Source organism: Nilaparvata lugens, chromosome 3, assembly GCF_014356525.2.
Source record: "Nilaparvata lugens isolate BPH chromosome 3, ASM1435652v1, whole genome shotgun sequence".
NCBI classification, from domain to species: domain Eukaryota; kingdom Metazoa; phylum Arthropoda; class Insecta; order Hemiptera; family Delphacidae; genus Nilaparvata; species Nilaparvata lugens.
In genome coordinates, this window is record NC_052506.1 from 1,090,578 (window position 1) to 1,118,443 (window position 27,866).

The window sequence follows — 27,866 nt, forward strand, 5'->3', positions numbered from 1 at the left end:
GTGTAAATTTATATAACACAAAACATAGTGTATTTTATAAAACAAAATTCGGGGAAGAAACAGTTTTGGGCTGTGCCTGTTGGCCCTTCCCCAATCGTTTTAAAGAATTGTGTTCTGTCTATCAATAAATAATTAGATATTAGTTAATAAAAATATTAACTACAACTCACACTCACAGTGTTGAAAATGGATTTAAATAATCCGAATACGCTCCACAGTGAGTACTAGTAGTTCTGTGAACAGTAGACCTCACGCAGTATTCTCATCCACAAGTACCTGATTGAAACTATAGGACCTTATGGAAATACAGCAATAGACTGGCTTCTCCACACATCTGTGTAGTCACTTGTCAATTGATTTATGATGAATAATTCTATAGTCTGATTTTTACTCTAATATTGGCGTATGAAGGAGGCTCCTTTTTCCTTTTATATTATCCTTGAAATGCAAAATTTCCAAAAACCTTGTATGTACGTCGACGCGCGATTAAAAAAGGAACATACCTGTCAAATTTCATGAAAATCTATTACCGCGTTTCGCCGTAAATGTGCAACATATAAACATTAAGAGAAATGCCAAACCGTCGACTTGAATCTTAGACCTCACTTCGCTCGGTCAACTAGTTTTATTACCTAATATTGAAAAATTAGACCGTAGTGTCATTTAGAATAATTTAAAATTGAGCTGTAACATATAAACACCAGAGAAAATTATTCTTGAAACATTTGAGATTGGAATTCGTCAGTAGTGCGGTCCACGTTATAATGACAGTATTCTATAACATTGGTGTAGCTATCCTTGTCCATCATTCCAAAAAGCAGGTAGCTCCATCCTTTACAACCTCTGCAATTTTGCCAGATCATTTTTCAACAAAGTAGAAATATTTTTATAAAAATCTTAGTCATTTTCATTCAATATTTAATAAAAAAATAAATAATATTGAATGAAAAAGACTAATAAATTGTCAAAAACCACAGATTTAAATCTTTGGTTTTGACAATTTTCTTAGCCTTTTTCATTCAAAATATGAATAATTACCACAATATCAGCTTCTCAACTACAGAAAAAGTAAAAGTAGAAATATATTTAACAAAATAATTTTTAATATCTTTACTATGAAAATTTATTATTTGATCTTTGAAACGAATAAAATATAATCGATAATTTTTAACAAGAATGAACAGTTAATATTGCAGGTATACAGGTATCAGCTATCCTCTATAGAAGGCAGAGAGTCGACAACGCTGTTGTCATATCTTTCTCTATTACCAATCTGGGTGATATCAACAAAGATGACTACGATCACGGTATTTAGATAAAAACGGTAGGGGTCATGAAATGTGTGCGCAGTGGCCAGTCAGCTAGATTGCGTCATCGCCACCAACCGAGGTTTTCAACACCTATTGGCAATTTATGAAACTTATTTGTTGAAAACAGATGATTTGGATATAAAATGACGTCAGCTACACCGGAAATTTAGCACAAACATGCGCGTGACACCTACCGTCTTCTATGGCTACGATGATGTAGCTGTGGGTGCTCCTTATGAAGACATCATCAAATGGAACTCACTATATATATAGAGTTGTGTAGAATTATTGAAATACCTTAAAAGGTGGTTGAGGCTTGGTCAAACCGGCTGGGTTGAGCTTCTTCTTGTGGACTTCAACTGGTATCTGGTCTGGGTGCAGTTCACTGCAAAAAATTGTAATTTCAACATTTATTCCGTCATTAATAATGTTATTTATCGCACGAATATACATCATAAAGTGATTTCCCAAAGAAGAAAATGCCAGTCAATCTGAAAACTATCTCTCTCTCTCTCTCTCGAATCCAGATCAAATTGAAACCGACTGAGTTAAAGCATAGAGAAACAATAGTGTAAGTAGATATCCCATGGTCTAATGAGTTTATGTCGCAACTTTTACTGTTATCTCAAGCCGATTACTGTCGATTTTTACTGTTTTGGCCGGGTGAGAGTTTATGAACGGCACAATATGAGAGACTACCAGCGTCATAAAGCTTCACAGAAAAGAACTACGTGGACTATCAGCTTGAGATAACAGTAAAAGTTACGACATGAACGCCCTATACCATGGGATATCTACTTACGCTATTGTTTCTCTATGGTTAAAGTTAGGTATTCACTTTCAAACAATATCGACAAAATACCTTAAAAGGTGGTTGAGGCTTGGTCAAACCGGCTGGGTTGAGCTTCTTCTTGTGGCCTTCAACTGGTATCTGGTCTGGGTGCAGTTCACTGCAAAAAAAATTGTAATTTCAACATTTATTCCGTCATTAATAATGTTCAGTATTGCGTTAGAACTCGTAGAGAACGGACGTATAGTGGAGTAGTTAGTAATAGTGTAGTGTAGAAGTAGTGAGTCAGCAGTTTGTTCGCCATCAAAAGTGGAACAAAAATATTGCATCGAATATCGGTCGTCGACCGCGGAATTCATGCAAGCAAAGCGACCTGCTTTTCGCGGCCGTTCTAAAGCTCGCGTTCGCGTTTCCGTGTGCGTGAGTACACTCGTGATACGAGGGCTGTTTGAAAGGTATGTTTTCAAAATATGTCTAATTTAGTGAAGCCACCTAGTATTCCTACAGAAGAGCAAAGAGAACAGGGAGTCACTAACTTCATTATGGACACCAACACCATGCTAAATACATCAGAAATCCAGTGTTCACCGGATAAATATATCAAATTAAATAAACTCGAAACTTCAACCGAGCAGGTACTTTTCATCGCCTGGAAAGAGACCGATGAGAAGAGGAAGGAATTGGAAAAGAGCAACATGGAACTGCTAAAAAAAGTGCAGGATTTGGAAGCAAGATTTCTGAATATTGAGAAGAAGATTCACAGCTCACAGCCTACCAGCTCAGCAGCCGAGAACTACTCAACAAATGAGGAAGAATTGGCCAAAGAAACGGAATGGATCAGGACTCGTACAAAGCGGGCTACCAAGAAGAGGAAGCTTAGTACTCCATCGCCAGAAGTCAAAAATGTGTCTGCAAAAAGAATTCAACAGAACTTAAATTCTAAAACCACTGACGTGGAGAAGAGAGAGAAGAAAGAAATGCCACCACCCCAATCATAGTGGATGGTATCAAGAATCTAGATGGACTCCTTAAGAGTTTGAAAAAAGTGTCGCCAGCTGACAAATTTAGAATAAAACTCTTGAGTAGAGAAACGTTCAAAATAAATGCAGTCGACTCCGAAACTTATCGGAATGTTACCAGAGAACTGATTAATGACGGATTTAACTGGCATTCCTATGAAGATAAGCAGTCGAGACCAATAAGAGTAATGATTAAAAAACTTCATCACTCTTGTAGTACAGACATGATACTGGAAGATTTGAAGACACGAGGATTGAAAGTTCTAGAAGTTGTAAATAAGCTAAAGTGGAAGACAAGAGAGCCATTAGATATGTTCATAGTCTCATTCAGCGCGGAAGAAAATATAAAGAAAGTTTTTGAACTTAAAAATATACTTGGTTGCAAAGTGGAAGTGGAAGCACTGAAGAAGGCCAACCTGATACCGCAATGCAAACGATGCCAAGCATACGGTCACACACAAAAATACTGTAAACAAGGAGCCTAGGTGTGTAAAGTGTGCAGGTAAACATCAAACAAAAGACTGTACAAAACCCAGTGATGCTTTACCAAAATGTTTATTGCGGAGAAGCACATCCAGCCAGCTATCAAGGCTGCACTGTCGCAATCGAATTGCAAAAGATTAGAAACTCCAATAAAACAAAAAATATTCCAGATTTACGGAAGAACACAGTGAAGAATATTCCACCAAAAATCACAGAAAATACACAAACCCACAATCCAAACAATGAAAGCGCGGTTAAGATATTAACTTTCGCCCAGATTGTCTCAAAAGAAAATAGACCAAATTTGGGAGAGCCAAAAAGTGAAGTAGGAGATAACAATAATATTTTGCAGCTCATCTTGGCAAAACTGGATAGACAAGAACAAATAATCACCTCACTGCAGTCTAAATTCCAGAAGTTAGAACAAAGTAAACTACTGCAATTCAAATGATTCATTCACTAAAAATAATGGAATGGAACGCAAATGGATGTTACAACGGCAACAGGAGTTGGAAGCAATTCTAAACATAGAAAAAATAGATATATGTCTTATATCTGAGACTCATTTTACAAAGCAGTCGTTTATAAAATTCAAAGGCTATACGATCTATCATGCTTTACATCCCAGCAATGTCGCAAGGGGTGGGAGTGCCATCATCATCAGAGACAATCTACAACATCATGAACAAGTGAAACTCGAAAGTGATAGAATACAATTGACAGGTGTAGCAGTGAAAGCAGTCAATTATCATTTTGTTGTTGCAGCTATTTACTGTCCTCCCAGATATTCCATCAGAAAAGATGAATATTTATCATTGCTTGATATGTTAGGAGACAAATTCATTCTTGGTGGAGATTTCAATGCAAAGCACGTGCATTGGGGATCGCGCTTAACAACACACAAGGGAAGACAGCTCTATGAAGCAATGAGAGAGATGAGGTGCGAAGCTCTTTCAACTGGTAAACCAACCTACTGGCCCACCGATACGAGGAAAATCCCAGATCTTATAGATTTTTTTCTGACAAAGAATATATCGGTAAATTATTTGCATTTAGAGGATAGTTTCGATCTAAATTCGGACCACTCACCCATCATTTTGACTCTCAGTGATTCAATTCTACAGAAGGAAAATGCTTGTCCTGCGCTAGTCAACAGCCACACGGATTGGGATGGTTTCCAAAAGATGCTGGATGAAAGAATAGAGTTGAACTCGCCATTAAGAAACGAAGAACAGATTGATCGGGAGTTAGAGAAGTTTGTTACTGATATCCAACAGGCAGCATGGTGTAATACTCCACAATTCAGAAGAAGAACCACTGGAAATAATTACCCTGCGGAAATCAGAGAAATGATTGTGGAAAAACGAAGAGCAAGAAGGAGATGGCAGCAATCACGTTCCCCTCAAGACAAAAGAGTTTTAAACAATCTAACTCAAGAACTAAGGAGAGAGATTCAATGTATCAAGAATGAATCAATCAATAATTACTTGATAAACTTAACAGCAGAACGCAGTACAGACTACTCACTCTGGAAGGCAGCTAAAAAAATAAAAAAACCCATTCATCAATCTCCTCCTCTCAGGAAGCAGAACAGACAATGGGCAAGGAGTAGTGATGAAAAGGCACATACCTTTGCAGATCATCTTGTGAACGTTTTTAAACCAAACAACACAACTGAAGAAGACACTTTAGAAGCAGAGGAGAACATCTTACAGCCAAATCAAGAAATAATGTGTGTCACAGTAGAAGAGGTGAAAAGAGAAATAAGAAATCTGAATAACAAAAAGACCCCTGGATTCGAAATGATAACTGGCTTAGTCCTCAAGCACCTACCAAGAAAAGCAATAGTAAAATTAACACACATTTTGAATGCCTCTTTCAGACTCAAATTTGTACCAGGAATATGGAAAGTAGCAGAAGTTATAATGCTACTCAAGCCAGGTAAAGAGCCACATGAAGTATCATCATATAGGCCAATATCATTGCTACCTGTGCTTGCCAAGTTGTTTGAAAGGATTTTACTGAGTAGACTAACACCAATAATTGAGAGACAGCATTTAATTCCAAATCACCAATTTGGCTTCAGAGTGAAACACTCAACAATAGACCAAGTGCATAGGATTGTGAATGTAATAGAGCCTTGAAGAAAAAAAAGTTTGTTCAGCAGCTTTCCTTGATATAGGGCAAGCTTTTGATAAAGTGTGGCATGAAGGTCTTCTTTTCAAACTGAAAAAAGTGCTACCAAAGCAATTTACAGATATATTAAAATCCTATCTGACAAACAGATACTAAAGCCAGTATGGACATATGGTATACAACTCTGGGGGTGTACCAAAGACAGCAACATCAATGTAATACAACGGTTCCAGAACAAGGTGCTGAGGAACATTGTGGATGCTCCTTGGTATGTCAGGAACAGCGATCTTCATAGAGACCTGCACGTCGACCTGGTGTCCACCGAGATCCAGAGGCATGCGGAGAGGCACGAGGGGCGACTGCACCAACACGACAACGTTGAGGCGATCCAGCTGCTAGACAATGGAGGGTTGGTGCGGAGGCTCAAAAGGAGGAAACCGTATGAGCTAGTGTAGTGCTTGTTCAATTAGTGTCCAGTGAAAGAGCAGAGCAGTGATTGAGTGAATCTAGCTTCTATAGTACAGTCATAAGTGTACATATTAATTAAACAATCAATATCAGTGAGAATATCTAATGAGATATTCGCTGTTAACATTTTCAAGTTTCAAGTAGTATGTTAGGGTAGAAAAAATTAGCTCATTAGTCTCCAGACTAGATAGCTATAGTATTGTACAATAAAAAAAAAAATTAATAATGTTATTTATCGCACGAATATACATCATAAAGTGATTTCCCAAAGAAGAAAATGCCAGTCAAGCTGAAAACTATCTCTCTCTCTCTCTCTCTCTCGAATTTAGATCAAATTGAAACCGACTGAGTTAAAGCATAGAGAAACAATAGTGTAAGTAGATATCCCATGGTCTAATGAGTTTATGTCGCAACTTTTACTGTTATCTCAAGCCGATCACTGTAGATTATTGTCGATTTTTACTGTTTTGGCCGGGTGAGAGTTTATGAACGGCACAATATGAGAGACTACCAGCGTCATAAAGCTTCACAGGAAAGAACTACGTGGACTATCAGCTTGAGATAACAGTAAAAGTTACGACATGAACGCCCTATACCATGGGATATCTACTTACGCTATTGTTTCTCTATGGTTAAAGTTAGGTATTCACTTTCAAACAATGTCGACAAAAATAACTGACAAAAAATAGGAGGTACCGGGTTTGATTCCGGGGCTGGCAAACAATTTTTGGATAGTAGCTCTCATCGAATTCTCATCTAGCTGTCAACCCGGTTGTCAATATTTGCAGTAGCAGAAGTCTTCGGGGTGATTTACAGCATTAAATTTGGATTTTCGTTTAATAATAATTTATTGATTAGCATTTAAAAAATAATCGTTTGACTCTTGACTTTTTCAGAAAACTAAAGTGTAAAATCCCCCATACACGTACCGACTGGCCTGTCAGTTTCGACTGAACAGTCCGCCTGTGACAGGCGGCCGAAGCGTGTGTATGGTCCGGCTGGACTGTCAGTTAAGACTGAACAGGCGGCCGGTGATCGAATGAAAACTCATCAGTTCAACCGGCTTGCCGGATATAAGATATTTTTTATTGCCAATAAACATATACAGTGCAGTAATAGGCAAAAGTCACAATACAAACAGTACAATAAAAGTAACATAATCATATCACTGGCGGAAATCACAATACAAACAAAAGATTACCAAGTGACAATACAACCAACAACTGAATCAACCGAATACAGTCAAACAAAAAAGCAAAACACAAAACAAATTAAAACACTGTACCACAAGTGTAACATTATCACAATATGCTTATTTTATGAAAAATACTTATACAAACTCTACTCTGCTAGACATTAATAACAATATCACCTTCAAGAAACTCTTGCACTGTATAGAAGGACTTAGATGTAACCCACTTGCTGACTTCCATCCTGGAACGACCAACTGGAAGCGCTCTAATTTCTAGCGGCAGCCTGTTGAATAGTTTTATTTGCTGGAAATAATGGCTTTTGTAAGTTTTCCTCAGTCGAACGTGAGGCACTGTTAAATTCTCCCTATTACTAGTATTGAAATTGTGGGTATTTGACTGGGTATCAAAACTGGAAATTCTTTGTCTCACCTGTAACAGATTTTTATAAATGAAAAGTGCCGGTAGGGTCATAATATTCAGCTGTCTAAAAGCTTCTCTGCATGAATCCCTAACACCAAGGTTACTTATGATTCTTATCGCTTTTTTCTGCCACAAAAATGCCCTGATGCTATGGGTTGAGTTCCCCCAAAGGTAAAAAATGGTAAATAGGTAAAAGGTAAATATTATGATAGAATAGAATGGAACAATCCAAAATAAGTGGTTTTTAAAACTTGATGGCTAACGCAGAATTTTAATTCTCGGAGCAAAAATGTAACTCTAGCCAGTCTTTTACAAAATTCCGTGATATGCACATGCCAATCACGTTAGTTAGTTAGCTTAGTTTAATCCAATAGCTTAGTTTAGATCAGTTTCAGTCAAAACTGAACGTGTATATGGAGCGGCGTCAGGCCACGGCCGAACTTCATTTCTATTTTCCAGTTGTTAGTAGTATCGAGTTGTTGCAAGTTGTTGTGAATTGTTGCTGTGATTATTTGTGAGTAATAAACCTAAAACGGCGTAATCATCATCACTAGACATTTTAAACTAGTAGTTCTGCGAACAGTAGACCTCGCTCATGAATAGCCTACAACTTTCAAACTAATGAGAAGGGCCATTAAGAAAGTACAGTATATTGTGAGATTTATCCATGACATCTATTATTTTCTCCTTTGAAAGTGCTAAAGACATTGTTTCCAGGGACACCGGACTTATAAATGTCTCTCAAGGAGGTACCTTCATATCGTCCCCATATTTACAATATTACAAATTTTCTAACAATTAATTATAAGAAATTGGTCAACTGACAGAAAAATGGAATATGCAGTAGGCAATTTAGACTATGAATCGTCTCACAGACGATAGTGTGACGGAAATGATTCTAAATAACATGGGTTTGTTGGTGACAATGACAGGAGGTTGCTAATAATGTTTTTCATGAAAAGTGGATTCAATGTTATGGCGGCTTGTTATGCCTATGCAGAATGTTTATGCTCACAAGTCGGTTTCCGATCTCATTCTAAAGCGAAAACAAGAGGTAACTAACTAAGCTGTGATGTCTCCGGCCGGCTCGGTAGGTCTAGAAACTATTCATCTATGAAACAGGGAAATATCGTGTTGAAAAGGGAAGAAGAAAATGGTGCAATAAAGTGAGAAGTTTTCTTCAATTAATAAATACAGTATTATGATTTGGAGCGGCTCAGACGTTTCAAGGTTCACGCTGACAACTCTTGTCCTCTATCGATAGCATTCCAACGATACCATTCATTCAATACAGCACATTTTAGAGCGGCACAATTTATATTAAAACCGGAGGTCTTATAAAAAAACGTTACACATAGGTTTCTGCGCCTTGTTTTAAAGAACTTGTATACCAAATTTCATCCAAATCGGACAAGAACTGCAACTGTAACTGCGGTACAAACAAACAAACAGACAAAAACCGATCGAGTCGAAACTAAGACCTCAGCTTCGCTTCGGTCAACTATAAATAATCTTCAGAAAATGAACAATTACACACGAAACTAAGAAAATCTTACTACAAATATTCAACTAAACTACTAAAAATGTTTAACGCACGAAGAAATCAATGTGTTTTGAAGCGCTTGCCGGACAGAATGGAACTGAACGTGTATGGGGTAGTCAGTCCAACAGGCGGACTGTCCATGAAAAACTGACAGGCTAGACGGTACGTGTTTGGGGGGGCTTTACAAATCTAATAGATAATGGTCGAGACTATGCTAATAGATCATATTGGCTATCATGTAATAATTATTATTGTATCCATGAGTGTTGAAGAGTGAGGCGATTCGAGTTTTAATATTTTTATTATTGAAGAATAGAAAAATAGTTGGGAAAATTTAAGGACCAAGACGGATCGAGAACGGTTACAGATTACTCTCATCGAGAGTATTTTGAAAGTTATGTTTTGGGGAATCCGGACCCATGGTCAAATCATCACTAGTTAAACCGAGTAAGTGTAAAAATATACTGCATAAAATAGAAAACTTACTAGAATTTCTTCAGTTTCTCCTGGAACTCCTCCTTCTGCCTTTCATACTTGTCAATATATTTCTGTTTCTTTTCCGGTGGCAATTGCTTGAATTTGTCCGCTATTTTTTGTGCTAGCTCCGTCTGAAATTACAGAATATTAATTAGAACAAGAAAAGTAATTCGTGAATTAACAGGAGATTACCAGATAAATTCAACTGTCTATTTTTAAAAATCTGGTGTGGCGTACTCACATAACTTTCCTTGCCGTTATGAAAATTTATCAACTGACGCTAGTGTTCACGCGCATCTCAAGCCTACTATTCAAGATCCAAGCCAGCTGGTGACAGGACAATAACGCTGGAGACACACGAAGTCTGCTATCTCTTCATAGTGAATCATTTAATAGAATCAACAGTTGCCAACAGTTTGCAATTTAAATAAAATCATTTTCTCGAATTTCGAGCTTATTTTGAATTTTAGGTGAAAATGTTACTGAACATTAATTGTAGAGATTTTCATGCTTAATCTTTTTCACTTGAAATTTTTTGTTCAAATTGTATCTGAAGCCTGATAATTGGAAATCTAAAATCAAACTTTGCATTGATGCTCCTGGAATTTTTACAGATATTGGGACTTGTGGCAGTTGATAGAGCTTATCAATGACTATTTTGGGTATAAATTTGATCGAAATCATTGGAGCCGTTTTCGAGAAAATCGCAAAAAACCTCTGTTTTTGACAACATTTTCGCCGCAATCTTGAATTACATTAGATCGAAATTGTTCGTGTCGGATCCTTATATTGTTAGGACCTTAAGTTCCAAATTTCAAGTCATTCCGTTAATTGGGAGATGAGATATCGTGTACACAGACGAACGTACACTCATACACACACATACAGACCAATACTCAAAAACCACTTTTTTGGACTCAGGAGACCTTGAAACCTATAGAAATTTTGATATTGGGGTACCTTAATTTTTTTCCGAAAGCAATATTACCATAGGCAAGGAAAGTAAAAAACGGGCTATAGATCTGTTTCCTGACGTGATCAAACTTAGTTAATATATATTAATTACCTAGTTAATACATTTAATTAATTATAGTTATCAAGTCATTAAGTTAACTCAAGTATGAAAAGGCACCTTAGATTACAGTTACTTAAAATTACTATTGAAAAATAACTTCAGTATCATGCATTAAAATTATTCAATGAAGAGACGACAGTGAGCAACACGTTATAATGGCAGTATTTTATTAACATTGGTGTAGCTATCCTTGTTTATCATTCGATAAAGCAGATAGCGCTATCCTTTTCTAGCACCGTAATTTCTGCCTATCATTCGACAAAACAATTAGCGCTATCTATTCTACATCAGCAACGATGTCAGATCGTTTCTTAACAATGTAGATATATAATTAACAAAATATTTAGTCTCACTTAATTGTAAAATTAGTAATATTTTCTTGCCGAATAAAATATAATTGATTATTTTAAACAAGAATGAACAGTGAATATTGAACCAGATACACCCGTATCAGCTTTCTTCTATAGAAGGCAGAGATCGGCAACGCTGTTCTATAGTGAGGTCCACGTTATAATGACAGTATTTGATCAACTATGGTTTTGCTATCCTTGTCTATCATTCGACAAAGCCGGTGGTACTATCCTTTTCTAGGTCCACAACAATGCCAATTAAGTTTTTGACAGTGTAGAAATATAATATTAATCAATGGAGAGAATCGGCATCGCTATTCTTCTATCTTTATCCACTGCCATTATAACGTGAACCTCACTATACTATGTGCCATTATAACGTGGTCCTTAAGTGGTATATTATTGACAAAGCTTATTGTTTGCATCTTTATGACTAATAAAATGATTAATTGTTGAATCTCAACTCACACATTTCATGTCGGGGTACTTTTTTGCAAGCTTCGCCCTTTTCTCGGCATAAAATATGATGTATGACGTCATTGGTTTGCTTGGCTTATCCGGGTGGGCAGTCTGAAAAATCAATAAATGTTACGATACTTTGTATTTTTATTCATTCATTACTATTATGGAGCTGGATTTTTACAAATCAGTGGCAGTGAAATTATAATTCTCATGAGTTGTAATGGGACTATTTCCACTCAGCACGGCCGAGCAAGTGTGAATAATCCCATTAAAACTTATGGAAATTATATTTTCACTGTTGTGTTGGAAACCAGCTTAAATTCATCATATCGCTGTTGTTGTCTGCGAATCCAGCTCTACTATTTTCTGCATCATACTATTTTCTATTTCTATTCATTCGATCTTAGTCATCTAATCATTCTTCATACAACCATAAATTTTGTTTTGTGTTTGAAACAAATATACTTCAAATTTTAAAATCGAAATAACAGATTGATTGATTGATTGAGTACTTTATTTATGTAGATTACAATATAAACTGGCTTTTACACTTATATACAATAGCTTACAATACAGCAAAATTATAGATGAATTTACATAATATAGACTAAGAAAATGATTTTTGAACTGCATATGATATGAAAAAAGCTATTATTATTATTATATTTTTGTTGTGTGAAGCCACAAATTCTGAGCGGTGCTCAAGTGGCATACAACATGGCAACTCATTTTTAGAATGGAGTCACATGAATGCTCTAAAACACTCCTCAATGGTATAAGGACAAGCCTCTACCAGTGTCCTAATTATCTTTGAAACAAATAACTTATAGCTGCTACACAGCCTTATATCCTCAGGAATGCAATTAAAGCACTTGAGTCCTGAATAGTACGGTCCCTTTTCGAGAAGAGTCAGTCTATGGATAGGGAACTGGAATAATCCTGTATTTTTACCTCGTGTTTCATAAGTATGACAAATTCTGTTAGCATTAAAAATATTTTTGTTTTTGAACACAAACGAAACAACTTCAAGGAAGTATATCGCTGGAACTGTAAGTAGTCGGAGTGCCTTGAATATGGTCTTACAGGAGAAAGATGGACCCACTCCCCCCAAAATCCGAAGTGCTTTTTTCTGCATTTTCAAGTTTGTGTTCAGATGAATTCTTCCAGACCCCCAAAACAAAATACTAAATCTAATGAGTGAAAGAAAATACCCATGGTAAACCTTCAGAGCTGTCTTGAGATTTGATTTCGACTTAACAGTCCTCAGAGCAAAGAGAGCATGGTAAAGCCTTTTCTGGAGTTTCTCTATGTGACCATCCCACTTCAAGTTTGCCTGCAATTCAATCCCCAGAAACTTTGTCTTATCAGTAGCAGGACACTCCCATCCAACAATAGCTGGATCATTGTTATTACTTCTCATAGAGAACTTAATAAAATTTGTCTTGCTTATATTAAGCTTCAAGGAATTATCATGAAACCATCCATTGAGCTGCTGCATGGCAATCTTAGCCTTCTCCATGACATCTTGATAGTTGTTTCCTTCAAGTAAGATTGTTGTGTCGTCAGCGTACAACACCAATTTACCATCAACATTGCAGGACAGGTCGTTGATAAATATATTAAACAATGTAGGCCCAAGTATGGAGCCCTGAGGAACCCCTCGCTTAACCAGCTGCCATTCAGAAAGCACCTGAGAGCCCTCCCAATCATTTTTCACAGCCTGGTATCTATCCACAAGATAGGATCTCAAAAACACCTCTGCATGACCTCTAAATCCATAAAATTTGAGCTTACTCAAAAGGAGTTCATGATCGACCATCTCGAACGCTCTGGATAAGTCACAGAAGACACCCACAGCCCTCCGCGACCCATCCAGAGCCCCCAACAAATCGGATATAACATCAAACGTAGTTGATGCACCCTTTCTGAAACCATATTGTTTATTATAAAATATTCTTTCACTCTCCAAGTAAGCGGACATCTGTTGAAATATAACCCTTTCGAAAATCTTGGAGAAAGTCGTCAATAATGCTATAGGCCGATAATTCTTTACATCTTTTTTACTTTCTTTCTTATGGATGGGTTTAATGACAACGAATTTTAGTTTCTGTGGGAATATCCCTTCCTTCAGACACAAATTTAAAACGTGTGTGAGAGGCTGTAATATAATGGGACATACCCATTTCACTACCCTGGAAGAAATTTCATCCCAGCCACATGAACCAGTATTTTTCAAACCCAAGATCGCTCCTTTCAACTCACTCTCAGTAATAGCTCTGAATCTAAATATGCCAAATTGTCTACCTATTTTATTTAGATAACGCTTCTCATGACTCAGCCCAGCAGAGCTCGACCGTTCAGCACCACATTCCAAAAAATAATCATTGAACAAAGATGCAACCCTTAACTGGATCAGAAACATTAGCATTTCCATTAGTTAACTCAATTCTTTGCTCAATACTTCTAGTTACTTTTATATTGTATTTTTGATATTATCATATTGCAGTGAATGATACATTTATGAAGGGACAGTTTATCTCTTAGTACTCTTCAACATATTTTTTTCTCTGTATTATAAACATTTATCAAGTTTTTATATAATTTTAGCTAGGCTAAGCTACTCTTTCTTTATTTTCAGTGTGATGGTGCCTCAACACGTTTTTTCAAATGAGGTTACCTAACCACTTTATATTATTGTTTTGTAATGCCAATGCTTGGCCAATAATATTATTTTTTTCAAGATTTTCTTATAGGTGACAAAAAAATTCAAAAATGTAGGCTCCCTATTAGTTCTAGCCTCTATGCACAGTTCTCTTTTTCTAGAACATGAAATTCTAATTCCATTAGTCAACCAGCTTTTGTTGAAGTGTTTCACTGTAGCTTTAAACTTCTTGGGCGGGAAACATTCAGTAAAACAATTATAAAATAAAGAATGGAAAGCATTAAAGGCATTTTCACCACCATTATTACTGAAACAGGGTGACCAATCTACCGTATTTAATAATTCGTATAATGAATTGAGTGACTTATTATCTATACATCTGCCCGACTTATATCCAGGACGTTCCACAGCAAACCCGTTCTCTAGAGTCACACTTAAAGCCAGATGGTCTGAGAGACCAGGGTCAATTTATTATATTTCCATGAATTTTTTCCACATTGTAATTCGTGATTATATTATCAATACAAGTGGCTGAAAACGAGGATATTCTAGTAGGCTTGTCAAAAACGAATTTATATAAATTCGACGTCGTAATGTTCAAAAACGTATTCTTATCTCTACTGTTTTCTTTTAGAAGATCAATATTGAAATCGCCACATATAAATATCGTTTTCTGTTTAAAGTTGCGCTTGAGCAAACACAAAAGCTTGTCATAGATATTTAAAAAGTCCTCCACAGAACTATCCGGCGCTCTATATATAGAAATCACTACAAATACTCTAGAAATCCCATTCCTCCTTAGACTGAACTCAACAGCCGCACACTCAAATGTACTCTCAATAGCCAGGGCCTCAATATCTTCTCTAACTTTAAAATTAATTGATTTTTTTAAGATTATACACGTACCACCTCGTCTTTTTCTCTTTCTACTGTAAGCTGAAGCAAGGATATAGTTATTGAGTCTGTTCAGAATAGTGGTATCACATGGAGCCAGCCAAAGCTCATTGAATGACACAACCAATGGATACTCAGATCTGCGAGGAGTACATTCAACTCTTCAATTTTGCTTCCAATGCCCTGTATATTCACACTGAAAAGGAATGGTGTGTAGATGGAATTGGAGTTCGTTTCAGAGGTTGAAGTGTGTAAATTTTTAGGTATTCATCTGGATTCTAGTCTTAACTGGCAATCTCATGTGGATCATACTTGTTCTAAACTAAGTTCAGTGATTTTTATTTTAAGAACACTATCCCGCTATTGTACTTTCAATATACTTAAATGCATATATTTTGCTTTATTTGAATGTCATCTGAGATATGGAGTAGCAGTTTGGGGCAATTCTTCTGAAAGAAATGTAAGAAAAATATTTACTTTACAAAAAAAAGCCATTAGATGTATGTGTAAACTGATGAGATATCAGTCCTGCCGAGATTATTTTAAAATTGAAAGTATTCTCACATTTCCATCTTTGTTCATATATAAGACTATCCTTAGCACCGTTGATAATAATTTTCTACCCACTAATAGCAATATCCACAGTCATAGAACAAGAACTGCTAATAACTATCATTTACCTAATGTTAATTTAGCAATAGCAAAGAAAAATCCATTTTATCAAGGAATAATTTTTTACAATAGGCTCCCAAATGAAATAAAATCTGTTAAAACAAATAAAAATGTATTTAAAGCCCAATTGAAGAAATATTTATTGAATGTTGGCTTCTATTCCATAAAGGAATACATGGATAATTAGTGGATAAATTTCAATAATATTGTGTACTTATCAATATTAATAGCTGTGGTTGATAACTTATTGTATTTTTGTGTTTTGTACTTTGTGACATTGATCATTTTCATGTATTTTATTTGTTTTTATACTAATTGACGTTTGCCATATCTGTAATGTACAGTTTTTATGCAATAAAAATATTTATTTTATTTATTTATTTTGCCCGACTTTACTCTATTAACTGCCCGGGTGGGTCCACCCCCAAAAAACTCTGTTCACCTGTAGGGGAGTTACTTTGTGATAACAAACTAGCTGGTGATTGCAAACTGCTTTCAATTAACTCTGCCAGTCTATTACAGAAAATTCTCTTGCCTGATCGATTCATATGTAAGCCATGTTTTGTAAAGTTTTGCCTTTTTAATCGCTCATTGAGGAAACATAAGCCTAGTTGCTTAGAATTTTTATCTTTGACGCTGTTGATTAAACTATGAATTGCTTTATTTGTGAGATCAATCGTTTTGTTGAGTTCTGGCCTATCATACCTGTTCGGAATTGTACTTATCATTACATTCGTCTTATTGGAGAGTGACGCCATTTCTTCTATTTTATTTCTTATTTGCGGAAGATGATCCAAGTTTGGAGCAATTATATTATTCGAACCACCCAGCAGTGGCGGCTCGTCCTATGTGTTCAATGGTTCATTGAACCCCCAGAATTGAATCAACTTCCTATACAATGATGAATTTGCAACTCAAATAATTATATTTTTATTTTATTCTCATTAAATTACATCACATTTTTCATCTACGTAAACTTAACGTTGATGTTTTGCTGCCGGTGCCTGAGATCCCGGAGTGGCTTGCTTGATACAGCACCGAATGGGACGACGAGACGCGTGGAGGTGGAAAGCAGTGTGTTCATTCCCCGATGTGAACCCAAAAACAGGGCTGGGTGAGGTAGTGGAACGGAGGAGGGGAATCGGTTTGCTAGCACGGATTTGGTTCACAATCCTGTCTGAACCAATTTTGCACGAGTTCATCCGAGAGTAGCCGAACCTAGCCGAGGCAAGTGAAGCATTCGGTAAACCTCGGAATGAATCGTGAATATTCATGATACGGATTCAGTAGCAGTGCCATCTTGAACATAACCAATAAATTCAAATTTGGTGGAAGTAAACAGTAAAAAAGCGGTAAACAAGAAGTAGAAAGCGTGACAGTTTTGAGGTTATACGATATGATTTTGGGTATAAGTATATATATTATACTGTATACAGTTGTGATAGATTTCACTGCATTTTTCGTTGTATAAATTGTTTTTGCATGTAGAAGAATATAGTAATTTCTAGTGTGTTTCGTGTATTCGTGAGTATTTCTAGTGTGTCCATTTTCTTTTAGTGAGAGTGTGAATATAATTTATTGTGTTACCGTAACAGCATTTTGATGAAGAAATATGAATAAGGTTCAGTATTTGTTAAATACAACCAATATTGATATTGAGGGTAGGTGTAAAATAAAACATAATGGTGACCAACTCCCGAAGTAAAAATCAAACAAGAAAAATATGAACAGGACAAAAAATTTATATTTGTAGAAAATATGCTCAATCTTTGGGGTGTAATTCCTTAAAATTATTATTGATCACCTTTACACTTGATTATGCTCAATACTCTATATCCTCTTGACCTTTCTCTCCAATAGATCATGAGGTTGAACCCCCAAGCTAGAAGATCACGAGCCGCTACTGCCACCCAGTATAATTAAATAATCATTTTCACTGAAATCTTTCGTTTGGTCTTTAGCTGACTCTACTACTGCTTCAATTGTTGCGCCAGACTTGAAGAAACACTGAACCTCAAACTTTCTTTTTTATCTTTTATTGAGAAGGTCACTACAATCTCGTCCATGTCTAGATGTCAATAGTAACACTCTACCTTTCCTACTTTCATTTGATTTGAGTTCAGTTTTTCAGCAGTCTTCAAAGCTTCTCTGTACGTTTTATTTAGCTCATTTCCAGCAATACTCTCAACATCATGACTTTTTTTATTTTTATTTTCATATCCAAAAGGAGCTTTTCCCCCGCAATGACCAATTTCTATAATTTTATTTCTAACAGACTGACTAGTTTGCGATAAAACATTGAAAGAGTTTCCTGCTCTTAATTCACCACAGTCAAAAGATGAGTCAATTATAGTTTCACCCGGCGAATAGAAATTTCTAAGGTCTTCTGTTTCCATTTTCAACGATTCATTTTCAGCTCTCAGTAGTGCATTATCAGCCTCTAAAACCTCTATTGTAGTCATCATTCCAGTAATGTTTGCTCTAAGGTTTTCATTCTCCTGTTTCCAAACATTCTGAACTCGAAGGGCCGACTCTAATTCATCTATCCTCGCTTGGTGTGTGTGCATTAAAGATGTTTGTTCTTCTCTACAAGCCTCCAGCTCGATTTGTAGACTCATAGCATGTGCAATAATGCCATCTCTCTTTGTTGCTGAAGCTCAATTTCTCTCAGAGATTCGTCAAGTGCTGCCGAAAGAAGAGACGGAGAGTCTCTTCTGTATGAAGGTGTGTTTACCGCTGCATTTTTTGTGGATATCTTGTCAGATCCACCACAGGCAACAGGTGAGTTGGGACCACTCGACAAAATTGACTCATCGTTATTTACCTTTTCCCTGTTGCTTGGTGAATTTTCCATGCTATTGTGACCTTCATGTTTTTGTGGTGAATGACTATGTAAACCATCATCTTTCAAAACTTTAGATTCGCTTAAATTAGTTCTAATTGTCGCTGAACATGTCCTAACCAAGCACCTCCAAACAACACTATCATCAGCCCGCCGATTATCCCGCCTATACTTATAGCCTTTTACTATTAGCCCCGGTTTTTTTTTTGCTGTGTTAGAAACTTTTCAATCTTCTCCATATTAAGTTTCCTATTCATGACCACTAAGACAACCAATTAAATATTTAGTTCCCAACACCGACATAAAGCGAAGCAAGAAAAATAAAGAAGAGCTAGAAACTATCGTGATTATGTAGATTAATTAGGTCAAGTACTATGAATGCTTATTCGTTTATGAGTTAGTGTATGAGTGTATTTTAGTGTATGAATGTAATTTCCTTGAATAAAAATCCTCGAAATTAAATTATGGGTATTGAAATTAAGATAGGGCTTACGTTTAACCCTTAGACTACCGAATACGGTCTATGAAGCTTGTCCCGTCAAATACCAAATAATTAATTTTACAATTGGGATAATATGGCCTAATACAAAAAACACGATAAAATGAATAAAATTCAGTAAATAGCTTTGCAATTTCAATTTCACATGTTATTATTGACATTATAAATGAAGATATTTACTTACTTTCAACTCAAAATGACACTGCAAATCAAATTAGAACAGCTTCAAAACAAAACCAGCATCTGACACATGCATGCGTGAAAGCATATAACTACAATATAACCTCAATTCACAATAATATGGCGATCAGATAGTTCTAAACAGCTGATGTATTTTACAGAATAGGCCCTAGACTAACGCTGGGATTCATAACCCATTAGTTTAGATCTATTCACCCACTGGGATTCGATAAACTTCTATTGGGACATATTGTCCCAGTTGTAGTATGAGGTTGGTCATTTCTGCTGGGACATATTGTCCCGTTGGTAGTCTAAGAATTAAAACTTATGAATTCAATAATAATTTTAAAAATGATAATTATATTAAAATGTATTATAATTGAATATTGGCAACGGAATATAAATTCGTATTTATGACTCGGTAGTTTAAGAACAGTTATAGAGGTTTTCTAGGTAGGGAAATGAACACAATAAAACAATGCTCGATTATGTTTACAACTGAAAACCGTTAACAAATATGAATGAAAGTTTATAACAGGCAGAAAAAATAAAACGAAATAGTCTGTTGTCGAATCGCTCGTACCCCGTCCCATACCAGGCCAAGAGCGACTACTACAGGATGCAATGCTTACAAAAATTACAGAGCAGCCTGCCGAATTTTACAAAACCATTTCGGCCTGTATCAAAATTAAATCGTCAACAAAGCTCAGTTTCCCTTTCCAGAAAAGTGAACAGAAAAACCAATATTAAGAAATATATTACAATAGAGAAAAACTAATTTTCAAATAGGATATAGATCATTTAATTATCATCATTAATTACTGCAATCTTTTATTTCTATTTTCTTTAGTGTACTGTAAGACAGAGATAATTAGAATCAAAGAAAAAAATACACGTGATCCAATATTGGAATTTAATTTTTCAAGTTGGAATAAATTTTTCAAAAAGTCTAATTCGAGAAGTAGGTTTCACAAGTTAGTTTGAAATTCTTCTGTCAAAAGCAAGGATGTTTCAGTGATTTACGGGTTCTAAGATTGTGATTAAGAAACTGAATTAGTGTTAGAATTTAAATGATGATTAGAAAGAAGTTATTATTGAATAAGAAATGAATTAAATCTAATTTACCAGCCTAAACGTTATGAAGTAAGTTTTTAGGTTATTAAGCTACAAGGTTAGTACATTCATTTTCAACACGATAGAGCAAAAACAGTATTATCTTATCTGAGGCAGGCAGGCAGCTACGAAACAACCGGTCATCTCCACGGCTCGAGCCGAACTGGCAATAGCTATGGCAATTGGTAATAGCTATAGATAATATTGTTATGCATCTACATAAATTGGCGGAGCAATGTCCATTCTTTGGAAAGAGTATTCAAAATATCCTTCCCACTAACTCTCTACCAAAGAATTGGGATTCAGATAACGTTCTCTCTCAACAGATTGATTGAGTACTTTATTTATGTAGATTACAATATACTGTCTTATACACTTATATACAATAGCTTACAATACAGCAAAATTATAGATGAATTTACATGATATAGAATAAGAAAATAATTATTGAACTGTATATGATATGAAAAAGCAATTTGTAATATAATAACTATAGATAATAATTATATTACAAATTACTTTTTCATATCATATACAGTTCAATAATTATTTTCTTAGTCTATATCATGTAAATTCATCTATAATTTTGCTGTATTGTAAGATATTGTAAATAAGTGTATAAGACAGTATATTGTAATCTGTATATAGTATATTGTAATTGAGAGAGTACAACAGACAAATTTATACCAAAATTGTTTCTCTCTCTGTATCTTATTCAATAATAAAAGGCAAGCAATGCTACACAGTATATTTATGAAAATGTTTTATTTACATCAACAAGAATTATATAGATGGATTTTCCCCCAACTATAGACGCAGATAGCTTTCAAAATGTAGATATAGTATTTATCTCAATGAAACTGTTTCATTATTAGCATTCATCCCAATGAAACTATTTTTATAGCTTTCAAAATATAGATATACAATGTGGTGCACGATGTGATCCAACATTTATTTTTGTCGTAGAAAGTTTATTGTAAAAGCAATACAGAAATATGAGATATAGCTAGTCTACTGTATACCTGGAGATTAGTTTCTGGCCGTTAAGTGTTCAATGTAGCCACCTTCTTGTCTGATAACTGCTTCAACACGAACGCCTATGTTATTGTAGACTCGGCGACACATATCCACGGTTATCTGTTACATGCCTCAATGATTAGCACTCGCAGATCCACCAGTGTGTTAAGCCCGGTCCAGAGGCTCAAGTTTAGCTTCAGTCTTTTGCTCAAGCAAAAGTCGGAGCATGTAAGTCGTTGCGTCTGGACGGTAAAACGGATGGGTCTTCAAGCTTAAGTCGTCAAACTTAAAATGTATCGGCCGGCAATCTTTTTCCATCAAACCGTCCGTCTTTTGCCTATCCACCAAAACCTAAATCGCGTAAAAATGGAGATAGAGAAATTGTGATTTCAGATTCGGATTCAGCGCCCTCAAATTAATAAAATGCCTCGCGAGTACTTGAAAATAAGCAAGTTTTTTTATCGATTGTATATAACGCCATTTAACCATTTTTTTCTTTCTTGATTCTCATGATACTCTCAGAATTTGATGTTGATAATTATTATGATTTACTATCATGATGATGTACTATATAGATAGATGTACTATATTGTTGATAAGAATACTATATACAAAATTTCAATCCATTTACAATCACTGTGTCTCGAGATATGACATGTAAACAAAGCCATTTAGCGATTAACAGTAATTTTTTTGTCATTATGTTGTTAAATATTATAGCATCATCCAGTTCAATCAGCGAAAAAATACGATATAATTATCACTCATCTACCGGATATATGTCAACCGTATACAATTCAGACTCAATGAACCATATCACAATTCATATTGAAGTAACACATAGCCTCTAGCTACTTTGGACTGTTGTAAAAATTAGAATTGAAACCGTTTTGGGCGTAAGTTAGCCTGTGGTACTTTTCTGTAAGTTGTATAATTCTGAATGATTGAATAAATAAATGAATAAACATATTAAGAACTGAACTTGTCAGCACAAAAATAGGAAAACAAACGACATAAGACGGATGCGTGTGGACGCAATTTTACATCCGTCTTTGGCTTGAACCAAACGATCCGTCTTTTGCTTGAGCAAAAGACTGATGGTAAACTTGAGCGTCTGATGGTAAACTTGAGCTTTAGGATGTTTAGCGAAGATCTTCTCCTTCAGAAATCCCCAAAGAAAATAGTCACACGGATTCAAATCAGGACTGTTTGGGGGCCAGTTATGCCCACAGGCAAAACAATTCGGAAATCGGTTTGAAATGACATTTTGGTTAAAATTTCCATGCAAAAAGTATAACCCGGGTGTGGTCTGGCTCCATCCTGCATGGACCACTGATTCTCTAATCCAACCCCTTTTGTGATAAGCTGAGGAGCATCCTAACACAATGATGGATCTGCGAGTGCTAATCATTGAGGCATGTAACGAGATAACCGAGGATATGTGTCGCCGAGTCACCAATAACAAGACGTTCGTGTTGAAGCAGTTATCAGACAAGAAGGTGGCTACATTTAATGACCACAAACTAATCGCCAGGTATACAGTAGACTAGTTATATCTCATTTTTTTCTGTATTGCTTTCACAATAAACTTTCCATGACAAAACCAAATAAATATTGGATCATATCGTGCGCCACCCTGCAGAATGCACTTCAATGAAAGTATTCTGTATTTTGCTGATTTTAGTTGGTCTTCACCGTTATGACTTTCTTTCCCATATTATCTTTCAGAATTGTTATAATATCTTTGTAACCGACTCTTTTCTGTTCAAATAAATTTAATAATATAGCCGGATTTTGTACACATGAACTACTCTGTTATCTTTGCAATCTCTGAACAATTTAAATGAATAAGAACATTCTATTCTATACAAAATTTCTAGCAGCTGTCAAGGCCGATCATAAAATACACGAAACTTTCAAAAATAGTCAAAATTACGATGATTGGGTGGGTTGTCTTACCTTTTTCTTGGGGGCATCGACCCATTTGACGGCATCCGCCATTATTTCTGACAGAGTCCGGAATTTTCTGATGTTGCTCAGAATAGTTGAAAACTCATGACGACATTGCTCACTTGTATAATGGTCAAATTTCACCTGAAAAATATAATAATAATTTATTCTGTCGAAGAACAATTATTACAAAATTGCATAAGAGATTGTCAGAGTATTGAAATGAAATATTACAATAGTTCAAGTTGAAATCAATCATGAGTTCCCATTTTATCAACCATAAAACACCAAATATAATTAAAGAAATATGAATGAATTTTCTACAATTTAGGCAATGTTTTCAGACTAGGGATCACTTCCTGGTTTGGTAGTCCGACTCGTCAAGAGTATGCGCACACAGAGAGTGGTTAGGCGTTCCGAGTTCTGCGGCCCGCGTTCTTTTTAAGGAAAATATAATATGGCGGCGGTCAAACACAAGCGGTCTAGTTTTATTTCTCAACTGAAAATAAATCTAAGAAAAGCAAGATACTATCAGACTGAGAGCTAGTATAGGTAGCTTCAGTATAAATTTAATAATAGGTCTCTCTCTCTCTCTCTCTTTGAATTGAATTGGCTGGGATCTGGTGGCGCAGATTAGGCTTGGGTCGGGTTTAGCTTTATTTTTATTGTCTATTCACATTGTATCAATCTACATGAATTTAACTCATTTCTACCTTTTATGCAACTACAGATACAAAAATATTTCATCTTAATATATTGTTTTGATAATTATTATACTTGTAAAATCTTAATTTTTAGGGTTGTTTTGTGTGCATGTGTGAGTGAATGGCAACTTGATTAGATCTTCATTTCTGATAGGTTTTCCTATAGATTTATCTAGTGGAATTTGAAATATTGTTTCCAATTGTATAAATAAATAAAGTTTGAAATTCTCTTTTATTATATGTTGTATTGTATTTTGATTAATAGTTTTATTTACTTATATATTAATCTTATGTAATCTTATTACATAATATGTAATCTATTTTTTCTGTTCTTTTGTAAATTTTTCTTCTTTTGTAAAGGGTTGTGTGGCAGAGAGGACCAGGATTCCTAATTCCGCCCTAATAAAGGCATATAATCAATCAATCAATCAATCTTTTGGTAGAGAGTTAGTGGGGAGGATATTTTTAATATTCTTTCCGAAGAATGGACATTGATATGTCCAAAGCTCCGCCAATTTATGTAGATGCATAACAATATGATTATTATCTATAGTTATTATATTACAAATTGTTTTTTCATATCATATACAGTTCAATAATTATTTTCTTAGTCTATATTATGTAAATTCATCTATAATTTTGCTGTATTGTAAGCTATTGTATATAAGTGTATAAGCCAGTATATATTGTAATCTACATAAATAAAGTACTCAATAAATCAATCAAACTATATCTAACAGATAACTAGTATCTATAGCTTCAGTATCAATTTAGAAATATAATAAGATTAGCCTATCTCTCCTGTGCTAATTCTTGAACGAATTGAACTCAAAGTTTTCATTGTATTCAGTTCCCAAGAACGCGGAACTCGGAACGCCTGAACGATTTCTTTGTGCATACACTCTCAAAGCCAAAATCAAACATAGCAGGCAGCTTGGCAACGGTGCAGAGAAGGAAAAGGATAGAGCTATCTGCTTTGTCCAATGACAGACAAGGATGACAAACCAATGTTGAGGTGCTGACTTTAAAACGAAAATCTCACTGTAGGCTATCTATCTAGAATCTAAAATCAAGCATTGCAGGCAGCTTGGCAACGGTGCAGAGATGGAAAAGGATGGAGCTATCTGCTTTGTCCAATGACAGACAAGGATGACAAACCAATGTTGAGGTGCTGACTTTGAAACGAAAATCTCACTGTAGGCTATCTATCTAGAATCTAAAATCAAGCATTGCAGGCAGCTTGACAACGGTGCAGAGATGGAAAAGGATGGAGCTATCTGCTTTGTCCAATGACAGACAAGGATAGCGAACCAATGTTGATCTGATGCTGACTTTTAAACCGGAATCTCACTATAGTATCATTAGGTACTATAATTGAGTACAATTCCAATACCTTGAACAGAGGCTGGGGTACGATAGAGAGAGTATTTTCGGCACTGTTTGATGATAGACAAGGATAGCATACCAACGTTGATCAGTTGCTGATATTAAATCATGAATCTCATACACTTATTGTGATGAATTAATATTTAATTACTTACACTGTCCCAATTGACAGCTGCCAGGCTTGTTTTATACATGGACGAATCAGCTGCGGGCAGTTGGGCTTCCATCCTTGATAGCAACTTCTTTCTTTCCTCGTCCGTCCAAGTCACGTCTGAAACACATCAATTAATTTCAATAACATTCATAATTTACATATTATCATAGAGAAAAAGTATACAGGGTGGGTGAAAAGTCCGAGAACGGCTTGATATTTCATACACAAAGGTTATTGACGGTGGGTGTGATTGGGGATCCTACTCAAATTGAAAATACTAATTTACTATGACTTCAAAAATCTGGTCCGCCATATTGAATGCAACTTTATTTTTCTGAATAGGAAGGTGGTCATGCGATACATGATTTCGATACGAAATTTCAAGAAAAAAGAATGGTGGAAACCGCATATCGATATCTCAAACAGTTCAGAAGATATTCACATTATTAATCAATACTATTTAAAGCAGAAAGGAGAGAAAAAAGTATGAGAACGGCTTAGTATCTCATAAAAAATGTGATTATGAGGTGGGTGTGATTGGGGATCCTTCTCAATTTGAAAATACTACTTTACTATGACTTCAAAAATCTGGTCCGCCATCTTGGATCCGCCATATTGAATGCAACTTTATTTTTCTAAATAGGAAGGTGGTCATGCGATACATGATTTCGATACGAAATTTCAAGAAAAAAGAATGGTGGAAACCGCATATCGATATCTCAAACAGTTCAGAAGATATTCACATTATTAATCAATACTATTTAAAGCAGAAAGGAGAGAAAAAAGTATGAGAACGGCTTAGTATCTCATAAAAAATGTGATTATGAGGTGGGTGTGATTGGGGATCCTTCTCAAATTGAAAATACTACTTTACTATGACTTCAAAAATCTGGTCCGCCATATTGAATGCAACTTTATTTTTCTAAATAGGAAAGTGGTCATGCGATACATGATTTTAATGTTATAATTCTTATAGCCCTCTTTTGCAGCCTCAGGACATCAGCAGCCCATTGCCGATGACCCAACAGGATCCTGTTATAAGTGATGTGGCAATGATACATCATTACCAGATACCTCTCCGTCACCAGGCCCCTCATCTTGAGCAGCAGAAAGCAAATGCGGGAGAGTCGGCTGGTTACCTGCTGTATATGACTGTTCCAGCTGAGTTTGCAATCCAAGACAAAACCCAACAGCTTTACTGGATTCTGAGGGTCACACAGTTCTCGTGACAAGCTGCAGATGATCCTTTGGGTCTTGTCCTCATTCAGCTGGAATCGATTCGCCAGGAACCATGAATTTACAGATCGAAGACGCCTCCAAAACCCGCTCAAGCTCAGCACCCGACGACAGCAGAGATGCATCATCCGTAAACATCAGAGAACCATGGTCGTCGAGGTCATTTATCATGACTAGGAACAAAGTAGGCCCCAACACCGATCCCTGAGGAACACCAAAAGCCACCGGAAGAGTCTGGGAGATTGCATCACTGAGGGAGACAAGCTGAGTCCTTCCAAAAAGGTATAAGCCCAAGATGGAAAGGGCCGAGTCCCTTGGACCATAGAAACTCAGTTTTCCAAGTAGAATGCGATGGTACACACAGTCGAAAGGTCCATTTGGTCTAAAAACGATTTGGCAACGGTGCGGGGCTAGAAAAGTATATATATAGAGCTATCTGCTTCGTCTGTCTGATGACAGACAATGATAGCAAACCAATGTTTACCTGGTGCTGACTTTATAACGTTAATCTAACTGGTCTAAAGTTTTGATTTGATTTAAAATTAGAATTTAAGATTAAAATGTGAAAACCAAAAGTATTTGCTCACCTGATACCACCGGCTCTTTATCGACATGATTCTCGACATGATGCTTTGGATCATCTCCTGTAAAAAAAAACCTAATTCAAGAAACAGTTTTTGGAAACAGGTTAAAAACAATTTAGCCTATAAGAATTTTTTGTCAAAAGCTGGGCAATGAACGTTTTTGTTTACTATGAAATACGGGCTCTTCTTCTACAGATTTAACTGAAAATTACAAAATTAGACAAATATCTTGACAGTACAACTAATT

At 35.7% G+C, this 27,866-nt stretch overlaps 1 protein-coding gene across 3 annotated transcripts in view; it reads right to left on the reverse strand.

The window, feature by feature from the left end:
- LOC111054702 (nucleolar transcription factor 1-A-like) overlaps nt 1-27,866 on the reverse strand; it is a 68,212-nt gene that overhangs the window by 37,046 nt on the left and 3,300 nt on the right. For 2 of the 3 annotated variants that reach the window (XM_039422580.1, XM_039422582.1), the window contains exons 3-8: nt 27,623-27,679; nt 25,801-25,916; nt 23,565-23,699; nt 11,733-11,834; nt 9,849-9,970; nt 1,608-1,695 (exon numbers count right to left, since the gene is read on the reverse strand). In XM_039422580.1, the coding sequence (XP_039278514.1) occupies nt 1,608-1,695; nt 9,849-9,970; nt 11,733-11,834; nt 23,565-23,699; nt 25,801-25,916; nt 27,623-27,679 (620 nt within the window). Of the gene's footprint in view, nt 1-1,607; nt 1,696-2,172; nt 2,261-9,848; nt 9,971-11,732; nt 11,835-23,564; nt 23,700-25,800; nt 25,917-27,622; nt 27,680-27,866 lie in introns of all 3 variants that reach the window. The other variant, XM_039422581.1, reaches the window with a different exon arrangement.